Source organism: Rhincodon typus, chromosome 21 (genome assembly GCF_021869965.1).
Source record: "Rhincodon typus isolate 14 chromosome 21, sRhiTyp1.1, whole genome shotgun sequence".
Taxonomy (NCBI): Eukaryota; Metazoa; Chordata; class Chondrichthyes; order Orectolobiformes; family Rhincodontidae; genus Rhincodon; species Rhincodon typus.
In genome coordinates, this window is record NC_063352.1 from 37,142,631 (window position 1) to 37,154,840 (window position 12,210).

At 43.8% G+C, this 12,210-nt stretch overlaps 2 protein-coding genes across 2 annotated transcripts in view; one reads left to right on the plus strand and one right to left on the minus strand.

Moving 5' to 3' along the window:
- Positions 1-11,128, minus strand: part of amdhd2 (amidohydrolase domain containing 2) — a 21,395-nt gene extending 10,267 nt beyond the window's left edge. Inside the window, 10 exon segments of the mRNA XM_048609266.1 lie at positions 274-381; positions 1,102-1,246; positions 2,120-2,208; positions 3,181-3,393; positions 4,721-4,775; positions 5,103-5,242; positions 5,621-5,757; positions 6,747-6,852; positions 10,994-11,077; positions 11,080-11,128. Of these exon segments, the coding sequence (XP_048465223.1) occupies positions 274-381; positions 1,102-1,246; positions 2,120-2,208; positions 3,181-3,393; positions 4,721-4,775; positions 5,103-5,242; positions 5,621-5,757; positions 6,747-6,852; positions 10,994-11,077; positions 11,080-11,128 (1,126 nt within the window).
- slx4 (SLX4 structure-specific endonuclease subunit homolog (S. cerevisiae)) overlaps positions 11,062-12,210 on the plus strand; it is a 25,907-nt gene continuing 24,758 nt past the window's right edge. Inside the window, exon 1 of the mRNA XM_020536398.2 lies at positions 11,062-11,172. The gene's annotated coding sequence lies outside the window, so the exon portion shown is untranslated. The remainder of the gene's footprint in view (positions 11,173-12,210) is intronic.

The window sequence follows — 12,210 nt, forward strand, 5'->3', positions numbered from 1 at the left end:
ACCCCATACAGCCCCATTGACCAGGTGGAACCTCCCCCCGCAACCAGGCGCAGCTCCCCCGGCACCGTCCCGCTGACCGGGCAGCCCTCCCCCGCATTCTCTACTGGAATGTTTACTTGGCTCTGGCACTCCCGTTTCTGGAATGGCAGTTGAACCAAAATGACAGTCACTCACTGAGTCACACTGACTGTGGGGTAACCCTGTGACCTCAAATACAACAACTTGGATTTGCCACATCGTGTAAGACACAGCAGTCTCCTTACTACTCCTCACCTGCAACATAGGCATGTAGCCCATCAATCTCGATTACCTGCTGCCCCAATGTGCGTCGTCCTGAGGGAAGTCCCATTGCCATGATCGCATCGGTCACTAGGACCAACCCTGCAACAGGACAGAGACCAGAGAAAGGTACTCACAGGCAGGGCAGGCAGATAGATCACCCATAGATCACTTCTCAGGGGGAGGGCTGGAAGGAACAGATGCAGCTGACCTGTAAATAGGCCACAGGCTAAGGATTAGCCCCTTCCCTGGCACTGCTTGGTAAATAGGTGAGAAAACAAGTGCCAATACTGACACAAAGAGTCCACAGAGGGATATAGACAGGTAAAGCAAGTGGGCAAAATCTTGGCAGATGGAATACAAAATGGGAAGATGCAAGGCTATGCACTTTGAAAAAGTGATATCTAGTTCTACATTGTCCCACATCTTTTCCTCATCCATCTGTCAAGATCCCTCAGCACCTTATACATTTCAGTTAGTCATAAAAATATTGGAGGTGTGGGAAAGATTGTACCTGACAGACAGTCAAAAGACACCCAGTAGGATAAAAAGATACATCACTTTTTGACTGGGTGTGGGGATGGAGTTCCACGAGGATGATGTGCGAGTGGATGGACATGTCAACTAGACCAACAGTGCGGCCTTTACAGGAAGGTCAAACCCAGAGTTGGTGACCTGGCAATGAAGGATGATGACGGACTCAGGACTCTGATTAGGATTTTACCATCTCTGTTCTATCACCAATGTCTAGTCTAAAGTGAGAGTGATGTCTGGTCAGTTAATGTTGCAGGGAGAGGGGGAAATTGCTGCTTGGCCTTTTACCTGTGGGGTGCGCTCGATATGCGATCCTCAGAGCTGCAGGATTCGTATGGATCCCATCAGCAATCATTCCATAGAATATGGATTGTCCGACAGGAATCTCATTGCTAGTCAGAAGGCCCACAATTCCTGGATCACGGTGGTGAAACTGAGGGAACAGAAACAAAGGTGTGAATTGAGTGGGTCACATCTCACCTCAAAATACAAATCATCAAAGAGACCGAACCATCCCTTGGACAACTGTGGTTGTGTGAGAGTTTCAGTGTTGTTATACTGCCCGTTATGTGATCTGAACTGTTAAGAATACTCCCATCCCAAACTTCCTGACCCTGTGAAATGCTCCTCCAGGGCTGACTTCATCGCATGGGACCTACTTCCAGTGACAAAGGCACTATACATCACACTGCTGCTTGGGAAAGCTGCTATGCACTAATTGGCTGCTGCTTTTCTCACATCACACAAGGGACTAAGAAACGCTTTGGAATGTGCTGGGAAGGTGAAGGGCACTATTGAAATGCAAATCTTTCTGTATTTTCACTCCACAAGGTCAATTTTTGCAGCTGCATTGTCAGAGATTTTGTTAATCAACAAGTGAAAGCTCCACTGCATTAATCACAGGGTGGAAAAAGCTCAATCACAATATGGAAGAGGAGCAATTTAAGGTATTGGTATATTTCACTTTTTATGATCCCATTACATTCCAGAATGGGTTCTTGTGCATCCATCAGACAGTAAGGAGTCCCTCGATTTATGTCTCATCTGAAAGACAGCACTTCCAACAGTGCAACATTCCCTCAGTCCTAGCACTCCCTCACTGCCAACCCTCCAGCAATGCAGCGCTCCCTCAGTCCTGCTTTGGGACTGCCATGCTGGATTTCCTGTGCTGTAATCTCGGAAGTGGAACTGCCTGCCGATTCAGAGGTGAGCATGCTATCTAACTAGCCAGTGCTGACACAGGGGAATGTGTCATTCTATCAGCCTGCTTCCTGGTGTGTGGTGAGTTGTGCAGGGCTGTACTCACGGGCAGCATGGCGTTGAAGAGGTGGGTGATAAAGGTGGCCCCTTGTTTCACTGCGGCTTCAGCTTGTAACAGGTTGGCGACAGAATGTCCTGCAAAGGTTTCAGGCAAGAAAACTTATACATTGAAAAACAATTCCCCGCACAAAATCAAACTTTCTGTCAATTTTTCTGAAAGGAAGAGGGAGGGAAGAAGACGGTTTCTGTCAGAAGAGATGGATGGGGAAGGAAAGGTGACAGAGGAGCAGGGGGAAAGAGGGAAAACCAAGAGGGGGACTAGGAGGGAGGCAGAGGGGACGAAAGAGGGGAGACACACTGTTTTGGATGGCAGGGCGACAGAAGGAAGAGAGAGCTGTTTTTTGAGGTATAATGAAGATAGCAACAGGAGGTGGCCATTCAGCCCCTCGAACTAGCTCTACCTTTCCAGGCTGTGGCAGACCATCTACTTCAATAGACTTCACTATATCTCTCGATGTCATTAGGAAGCTCTCGATCACTGTCTTTTACTCAGCTTCCACACCCCCTTGGGTGGAGAATTCCAAAGATTCACTACTCTCAGATGAAGAAGTTCCTCCTCATCTCACCTTTAATTCTGAGACCGTGTCCCTTGGTTGTCAAGCCCACAGTAAGGGGAAACTTCCTTTCTTCATCTTCTCCATCACCTAAAAGAATTTTTTATGTTTCTGTGAGTTCACCTCTCATTCTTCTAAGCTGTAGAGAATGCAGGCCCAGTCTCTTAAATCCTCTTCCCATGAATCTGTCAGATGAATCTCTGCTACTGTCCCTCTATAGCAAGCATTTCCCTCCTTAGGCAAGGAGACCAGAACATAATTGAAGCAAGCCTCCTTTAGATATTTTTAATCAACCTGTTCACAGATGTTACGCCATAACTCTGAGCAAGTGTGACTTGAACTCAGGCCTCCTGGCTCCTACCACTGCATCACAACAGCCCTAATAACACCACACAACAAATACAGAAATTGCTGGAAAAGCTCAGCAGGTCTGGCAGCATCTGTGAAGGAAAAAACCAGAGTTAACTTTTCAGGCCTGGTGACCCTTCCTCACCCAGTGAGACACAGATCCCACGTCTGACCAGTTCCCTGATAACCTCTTCACTCCTGTCGAGTTCAGGAGCCAATGTGACAATTCGGACATTGTCCAGGGAGCCATACGTATCCAACAAATCCTGGAACCCGTGCTTTTCAAATATCTGCAGATATTCCTCAGGATGTGCACCCCTCTTCTCTTTGCTAATGAACGGACCCTCCAAGTGTAGACCTGAAGAGGATAGAGACAATAACCCGGTTAGAACAGCTCACCTTATACTCTCAATACCCACACGTATCCTCCTGACCTGTGACTCAGTCTTGATTCTGAATGAAAACATTGTGGGTTTAATCTCTACCCAGGTGCTGGGTCAGTCCTCTGGAAGAGCTGCATGCATATGTTTCTGTGTCTGTGTCTCTGTTTGTGTCTGTGTGCACCACCGAGATGCCAGGCTGTGCATGTGTGCACTGCAGCTGCCCAGCACCAGGAAAGAATTAAGCTGAAGAGAAAACCCATACTTACTGTTCTGAATGTGGCTCTCTATAAGATGGACTTGGTTTTCAGATGTCTTATTTGACTCATGGTTAAATCTCAGGTTAGAGAGGCTGATTAGACCTTCTACAGGATTTCCCTGCAGAAAAACCCATTGGACCTGGCTGCTGCAGGGGCATTATTTCTAATAGATTTTGTCCTGGCAAAGTATAAGCTTTAATACTTGGAAACATCGAGGTTTACTGCTGTCAGACTCTCATGGCAGTCACCAAGAGATCTGGGCAAAGTAGACAGATAGTATGTATTATAATGTCTGGGAAAGAAAGGACTGCTTTTGTGGAAACCAAGTAGAGAGCTGGTGAGGATGGAACCCATGCTTGAGGAAATGTGGATTGTGAAGGGTTAAAGACCATGGATTCACCAGAGAGCACCTAGCAACAAGAAGTCCAGAAGACACTAAGATTCACCCTGGTGAAGCAGGGAAGAGAGATGTGATTAAAGCTGGGAGGAGCTTTGGACTTTAACCACAAGACTACATCTCTGCAGAGAGTGTCATGCATAAACGTGGCACTAGACTTTCAGTTACCAGGGAATATATTTTCTGTTGTTTAACATATTAATGCTGAGTAAAAACTGGTTTATGTTGACTGCTGTCTGTTGTTACAGGAAAAATCTTACATTGTGAAATGTTATCCTTTGTGACCCTTTGAGTGTGTTACTAGGAAATTCATATCTGTTTTAAAAGAGATCAGTCTCTAAGGGGATTATAGACAGTACTCTTCAAACAAAAGAAATAGTTTTCAGCCTTGCTTGTAACTTCTTTCTATTACCCAAGAGAATAGGGAATCTATCATTTCCCCATTAGTTTCTACACGGCAATGGCTTGACCAGAGTTGACTTGGTAACCAACCAGCAAACTTGGCTCCTGTAACATAAATCGTCGTGATAATTTGAAATTTGGCACTCTTGCATTTATTCTGATGGTGCAAGGTGAAAAGCTTCGGTAACATGTCTCTTTGCAGCAATATTCAGGTTCTATCAAGCAGCTGATTCTAACAGTACTCACCCAAAATCCCTGCTCCCCTGGGACTACCATCCTTTACCTCAATTTGAGGAATAACCTGTGAAGAAAGGGACAAAATATTTCTTTTTTAAAAATCTAATTATTTGAAAAAAATCATTCTGAAGTCTGGCCAGTTTGATTAATTTATCTAGCTACATTAGAAACATGTATAAAACTCACACACTGTGCATGGGCCACACTTACATTCTGTGATACTTCCCTATCATACTATTTACATTACAGCAAGACCAAGAGAGATTCCTCCTTTCCCAGCCCAGGTCCTGTCCCACCTCCTTGGTCCATCTTTATTCAGATGTTCAGCCCATCACTTCCCGCACACAAGTGACTTCTGTTTTTCTTGCTGAGCAGGGACCTCGTGACTTACCCGGTGGTAGATGGAGACTGGGGAGGTCACAAGTGTTGGACAGAAGGAGGTCACTCCGGTGGAAAGCAGCCTCCGAGCAACCATGGATACCCCACATTTAATGTCATCTGTGGCTGTTGAGAAGTCAATTCCATATCCTCCTAGAAGCCAGACATTAACACATCAGACAACAGTCTTCAATCACAATACATGGCTCCCAGATCAAACATTTTGGAGCAACATGGATAGACTGACTCCCATGCATGTGTTTAGAATACTCATGGATAAAGAGGAATGAGTGCCAATGTCATTAATGATTGGCTGCAGGAAGTGGAAGGTGTGCAATTGGCTACAATAAGAAGACAGAGATCTCACTAGGTCGAGAAATAGAGGTGATTACAGAGATAGGGAGGGACAAGGTCATGGGTGGATTTGGAAACAAGGGTGAGAATTTTATGTTTGAGATTTTGACAGCCCAGTGAAGGATGAAGACTGGGGTGCAGGAAATAATTAGGAGATCCGACTAACCCTTCACTCACCGTTGATCTGCGTGTCGATAAAGCCCGGGGCGATGATGCTGCCCTTACAATCAATCTGAATATCCGCATAACCTTTCTCATCAAAGAACAGCTTCTCCGGGTTGAGGATCTTCCCCTCACGGACCCATAGGTCCTCCCTTCAAAACAGACACAGTTGGAGCAGAAATCGAGACCTGTTCAAACAGGTGAGGTGACTCGAGCTTCAATTTCAAGTAATTCTTACGTAAGCTGTCAGTCATTGCTCAGTGAAGAGCACACTCACCTGAGTTAGAACATTGTTAGTTTATGTCCCACTCCAGAGACAAGAGACTGAAATTCAGGCATCTTTACATTCTCCTCTGCCCTCTCAGGTCAACATACAAAATTTCATGGTATCATCTTGAAGTACACAGGAGTTCTCCCTATTCTCCCGAGCCAATACTTATCTATCAATTAAATTTACTAAAAATGATTGTCTGGTTCTTATCACAAGAATACAGGATCTACAAACAGATCTACAAACAGAAGACCATAACCCATCCACGCTGCTCCACTATTTAATGCAATCATTTCTGGTCTAGGTCTTCAACATCACTGTCCTGCCTGCTTCCCATATATGTCCCATGATTCCCTGAGGGGCTAAAAATGCAAATTTTAAATGTATTCAATGCAGCATTGGAGACTAGAAAATTTCCAAGATTCATAACTCTGAGTGAAGTACTGTCTTTTCATCTCAGTCCTAAATGATCAGCCATATATCCTGGGAATGTGTCCAATGTTATAGGTTCCCAACCTGCAGAAACAATCTCTTAGCATCCACCCTTCAAGCCACTTCAAAATCTTGTATGTTTTAAAGGGATGAAACTTATGAGACGAGTGACTATATATCAAAAGTATTTGGAACATCTTGAGGTCTTTCCTAGCTGTGCATAATGCTGTTTGCACCACTCTCCGTAACGCAGTCTCCGTTACTCAGGCACATGCTAATTCTGAAGGTTTCAGAAGACAATCAGCAATTTGCTGCATTAGCTTCTTGGCTACTAATGGAATCACAGCTGAGACTAAGCAATCTCATCTCACAACCAAAGAATATCTTCTATTTATATATTACCTTCCAACCACATTGGATGTGGAGCACATCTCTTACCTCTGTAACTTGTGATCCTTTAGAATATGACAGTTCAGGAACTGTGTGATTGGGGCATCGGACACTGATTTATTGGATGGCATTTTTAAAGGAAGAAGAAAATTTCCTGCAAGAGATAATTAAAACCATTATGATACCACACTGCTCCAAAGGTGATGACTTGTGTATTTGCTGATGCTTTGGAGACAGCAGGTTGATTTACTAAGCTGACATGTAGGGTGTGAATCTCTGGAATTCTCTATGCCAGAGAACTGTAGATGCTCAGTTGTTGAGGTTATCAAGATAGAGATTGATAGCTTTTGGCTGCTAAGGGAATCTAAGGATATAGTAATAGTATAGTCGAAGTAGAACAGCTACAATCTTAACAAATGGAGGAGCCTAGATTCTCATGAACATCAAGATTGCTCCAACATATCGACCATTGCCAAGTCCAAAACTTTGTTGGTCTGACTTTGACTGCACCTTTCAACACCATGACCTCCACTATTAGTAAGAACAAAAGCAGAGGCACATGGAAATATCAACTGAACCGAGTCCAGTTATGGTTCTGGTCAATGGTAATCCCCAGGATGTTAATAGTGGGGGATTCAGTGATGATAACACCATTGAATGTCAAGAATCCGTGGTTAGATTGTCTCTTGTTGGTGATGGTCATAGCCTGGAATTTGTGTGGCGCGAATGTCACTTGCCACTTGTCAGCCCAAGCCTGGATATTGTCCAGATCTTGTTGCATGTGAACATGGACTGCTTCAGTATCTGAGGAGTCACGAATGGTGCTGAACATTGTGCAATCATCGGTGAACATCCCCACTTCTGACCTTATGATGGAGGGAAGGTCATTGATGAAGCAGCTGAAGATGGTTGGGCCTAGGACACTACCCTGAGGAACTCCTGCAGAGATGTCCTGGAGCTGAGATGATTGACCTCTCACAACCACGACCATCTTCCTATGTGTCAGGTATGATTCCATACCCATCTTGTGCGATTCACCACATTAACACAGTGGGTACAAGAGCAGGCCAGAAGCTAGGAATACTGCAGCGAGTAATTCACCTCCTGACTCCTCAAAGCCTGTCCACCACCTACAAGGCACAAGTCAGGAGCGTGATGGAATATTCCCCACTTGCCTGGATGAGTGCAGTCCCAACAACACTCAAGAAGCTTGACACCATCCAGGACAAGGCAACCCGCTTGATTGGCACTACATCCACAAGCATTTACTTGTCTTACTTATAGGTAAGACAATGGGAGGATCTAATAAGATTAGATATGGAATTCAAGGAATTCTGTAGAAATAAATCAGAGTGTACAACTTTAGCCAGACATGTCTGGTACCTCAACTGTTTACAACTCATACTTTAACATACAAGTAACATTTATGTCACAAGCATCAGGCAATGACCATCTCCAATGAGGCTTCAAGATCACACCTGGAATACTGTATGCAGTTTTTGTCCCCTCACCAAATAAAGAATATGCTTGGCATCAAAGGAGTGCAGTGAATGACCAGAAAGTTCCTTGGATGGCAACATTGTTAATATGGAGAGAGACTGGGATGACTGGACCTGCATTCACTGGAGTTTTGACCACAAGAAACAGGAACAGAAATAAACCTCTCGAGCCTATCCCACCATTCAATAGGATCATGGCTCATCTGACATTCCTCATGTCCACTTTTCCGCATTTTCTCTGCAAACCTTGATTCCCCTTTTGATCTATCCCGACCATAAATATGCACAAGGTCTGTATCTTTGGAACTCCTTGCCACAGAGAGCCGTGGGGGCCTTCAACTCAGAGAAGAAATTCTCACCTGTCTTAAATTGGTGTCCTTTTATTCTGAGACTATGCCCTCTAGTTCTAGATGAGGGAGAACATTCTCTCAGCATTTACACTGCCAACCCCCTTAAGAACCTTATGTTTCAATGAGATTACCTCTCATTTATTAAGCTCCAGTGAATGGACTCCCAACCTGTTAACCTTTGCTTATAAGAGAATCCCTCCATATCGGTCATCACCCTAGTGAACCTTCTCTTAAAACTGCCCCCAACGAAATGGTATCTTTCCTTAAATAAGAGGACCAAAACTGCTCAGTACTCCAGAAGAGGTCTCACCAATACCTTGTACCGTCGCAGTAAGACTTCCCCACTCATCTCCAAACTTGAAATCAGGGCCAACATTCCATTAGCCTTCCTGATTACCTGCTGCACCTGTTAGCTTTCAGAGTCTCAGCTTCGTATTTCGTGTACAAGTACCCCCAAATCCCTTTGCGTTGCAGCTTTCTGCAGTTTATCTCCATTTAAAAAATATTCTGTTCTTTTGTTCTCACTTCCAAAATGAACAACTTCACATTTTCCCACATTATACTCCATTTGCTAACTTTGTGCCTGCTCAGGTAACCTGTTAACTGCTTGTATTCTTCTCACAACCTATTTGTCATCTGTAAATATGGCTACAGTACATTCACTTCCCTTCTTCACGTCATTAGCATATATTGTGAACAGTTGCGGTCCCAACGCGGATCCCTGCTGGTTACAGGTTGTCAACCTGAAAAAAGAACCCCCTTATCCCCACTCGCTGTCTCCTGCCCATTGGCTGATTCTCTATCCATCCCAACATGCTACCTCCAACATTATGGTTTCTCATATTACAATGTAACCTTTTGAGGTACCTTGGGCCTTGTGGAAGACCAAATACAACACATCCACTAGTTTCCCTATATCCACTCTGGATAGGAGTTTAGGAGAAGTAGGAGAGTCATTGAAATTGCTAATACACAAAGCTGAACAAACTGGATACAAAGGTCTACCTCCTCCGCGGAATCTAGAACAAGGGGTCACTGTCTCAAAATAAGAGCAAAGCCATTAGGACGAAGATTAGGTGAAATTTCTCCACTCTGTGGTGAAACTGTGGAAGTCTCTCCTATGCAAGGCTGTGGAAGTCAAGTCACAAATATATTGAAAAAATGGACTTCTCAACAGTAAAGATAGGGTACAGGGAGAGAGTGAGAGCATAAAGGATCAGACACGATTACACTGACCAAATGGTCTACTCCTTCTCCTATTTCTGAATGTTTCTAAGTTATTGTGTAACCTGGCAACACAATTCATTCTGTAATGAAAACAAGGCATTAAAAGAACAAGTGTAAGACTCAGAAAGAGAGGCAAGAATATCAGTTATTCAGCAAGCTTCACTGAAAAAAATGTTTCATAAAATAAAAATCAGATGTTACAAATACATTGGACATGTGAAAGTTCTGCTTACCCAATGAAATTGTTAAAGTCCACCTGAGCAGGTAAATGAGACTTGAGATATAAGCGTTACACACTAAAGGACAGTCCTTCCCTCAGTTACTGCACTGTTCTAACCCACAGTAGAGTTTGAGCCCCGACTGTTGAACTCTCACTAAGTGAGGCAAGGTCAATTATTACATCCCCAACATCCGGTTCCGAAAAAGGCTTGTTATTCTGGTTTCTCTTTAGAGAGAACTACAACCTTTACACTTTCTAAGGTCAGTTCATTCACTATCTCAACTGCTGAACTCAGCTGGATTGTGAAAAACAGATTTACTTCACTCCTTATCGCAATCCTCTCCCGATTGCATTGCGAAGGAGCAGCCACAACAGTTATTCAGTTTCATAGAGTCGTATTTGGAATTGAAAAGTTAATTGTGTTTCTCTCTTCACAGCTGCTGCCAGACCATAGTTTCTCCGGCACTTTCTGTTTTTATCATAGTGTAACTGAGGCGTACTACACAAAACTCAGCTCACTTTGTTACTCATCTCCTCCCATTCCTCTGACGGTGGAGAGCTCAAGCCCTGACACTCGTCAGAGGCAGTGTCTTTCACGAGAATGAATTTACCTCAAAAAGGGGTATCGTGAGCTCACCATTTCCCCTGAACCAACATCACACACCCACAAAAAAAATTATCCCGTTAAAAACCGAAATGACTGCGGATGCTGTAAATCAGAAACAAAAAACAAAAGTTGCTGTAAAAGCTCAGCAGGCCTGACAGCATCTATGGAGAGAAATCGTTAACGTTTCGGGTCCAATGACCCTTCCGCAGGTTATCACATTGCTGTTTGCGACAGGTTCATCGTTGTCTGCTGTGCTCGCCCAAACAGTAAGTGCACTCCAGAATATTTCATTATTTGTGAAATTAATACCCGGCGATTATAAAGACCATTTTTTCCCTTGCCACATTGTGAATGATAACATTTAGACTTCTCTACTCTCACTAAGCACCTACCGGCCGCGCCACTCCCATCACATGACTTTCGGTCAGGTGACCGGCAGGTCATGTGCTCTGCCATTATTGACGGAGCGCGAGGTGCTGTAACAAGCCGGTGCTTCCGGTGTTGGGAAAGGCGCGTTGGAGGGACATCCGGGACGATCAACTAGCCGTTTGGTGTCGGCCTTGTCGTGGGAGTGAGTATGGCAGCGGCAAAACTGGCTGGAACTATTTCTCAAATTCACTATCCGTTTGATAACAACCTCGGGGACAGCAAAGTCCTGGGGCTGAACGGTTTAAATTTTGAGGCTGTGTTTATAACAAGTGTAGAAAATTAAAGGCAATAGCAACATGCATATTTTGGATGATATAAAACATTTTGGTAAGACGGATGGAGATAAATCTTCCTCTGTGTGACGGAGAGGAGAGTCAAGAACAAAGCGTTGATGGGGACAAAACCTTAAAATTAGAGTCAGCCAGATGTCAAGAAGCACTTCTTCATACAAAAGTGGGTGGACATTTGGAAGAAGTCTGTCCTTCACCCTAACCCCATCCCCATCCAAAAAAAGCCGTTGCGTTTAGAATCTAGTTGATCTAATTTCATAACTGTGAAGGGTGATGGGATCAAAGTAACGAGCTATGGAGTGAAGATACAGATCAGCAATAATAGCATAGTCAAGGGGCCGAGTGACATATATAAGAAATAGGGGATGCCACTCGGCTCTTTGAGTCTGCTGCACTATTTAATAAGATCATGACTGATATATATCAACTGCTTCTAGCATTGTCTCCATATTCTTAATTCCCTTTGTATCCAAAAATATAGTCTGAATATTTTAAACTCAGTGACTGAGCATCCACAATTCTCTGCAGCAGTCTTCCAATGATTCACAACTCTTTTGTGGGAAGAAATTTCCCTATGTCGGTTCTAAATGGTCAACCCTAATTCTGAGACTATGATCCATAATTGTAAACCCCAGCATCTATACTGTTATGCAGTTTCAATTAAATTGCTTCATTATGAATAAATGCTTTGAATTTAACAAAAAGGCTTTTTCTGCTCAATCTCCCCATATTGAACAATCCTCTTAAACTCTTGAATCAGTCAAGTGAACTTTGTTGCAATCCCTCCTTGGGCAAGGAGACCAAAATTATATACATACATCTCGGTGAGGTTTCACCAAGGCCCAGTGTAATTTAGGTTGTTGACTTGCTCGCCGAGCTGGCTTGGTCTC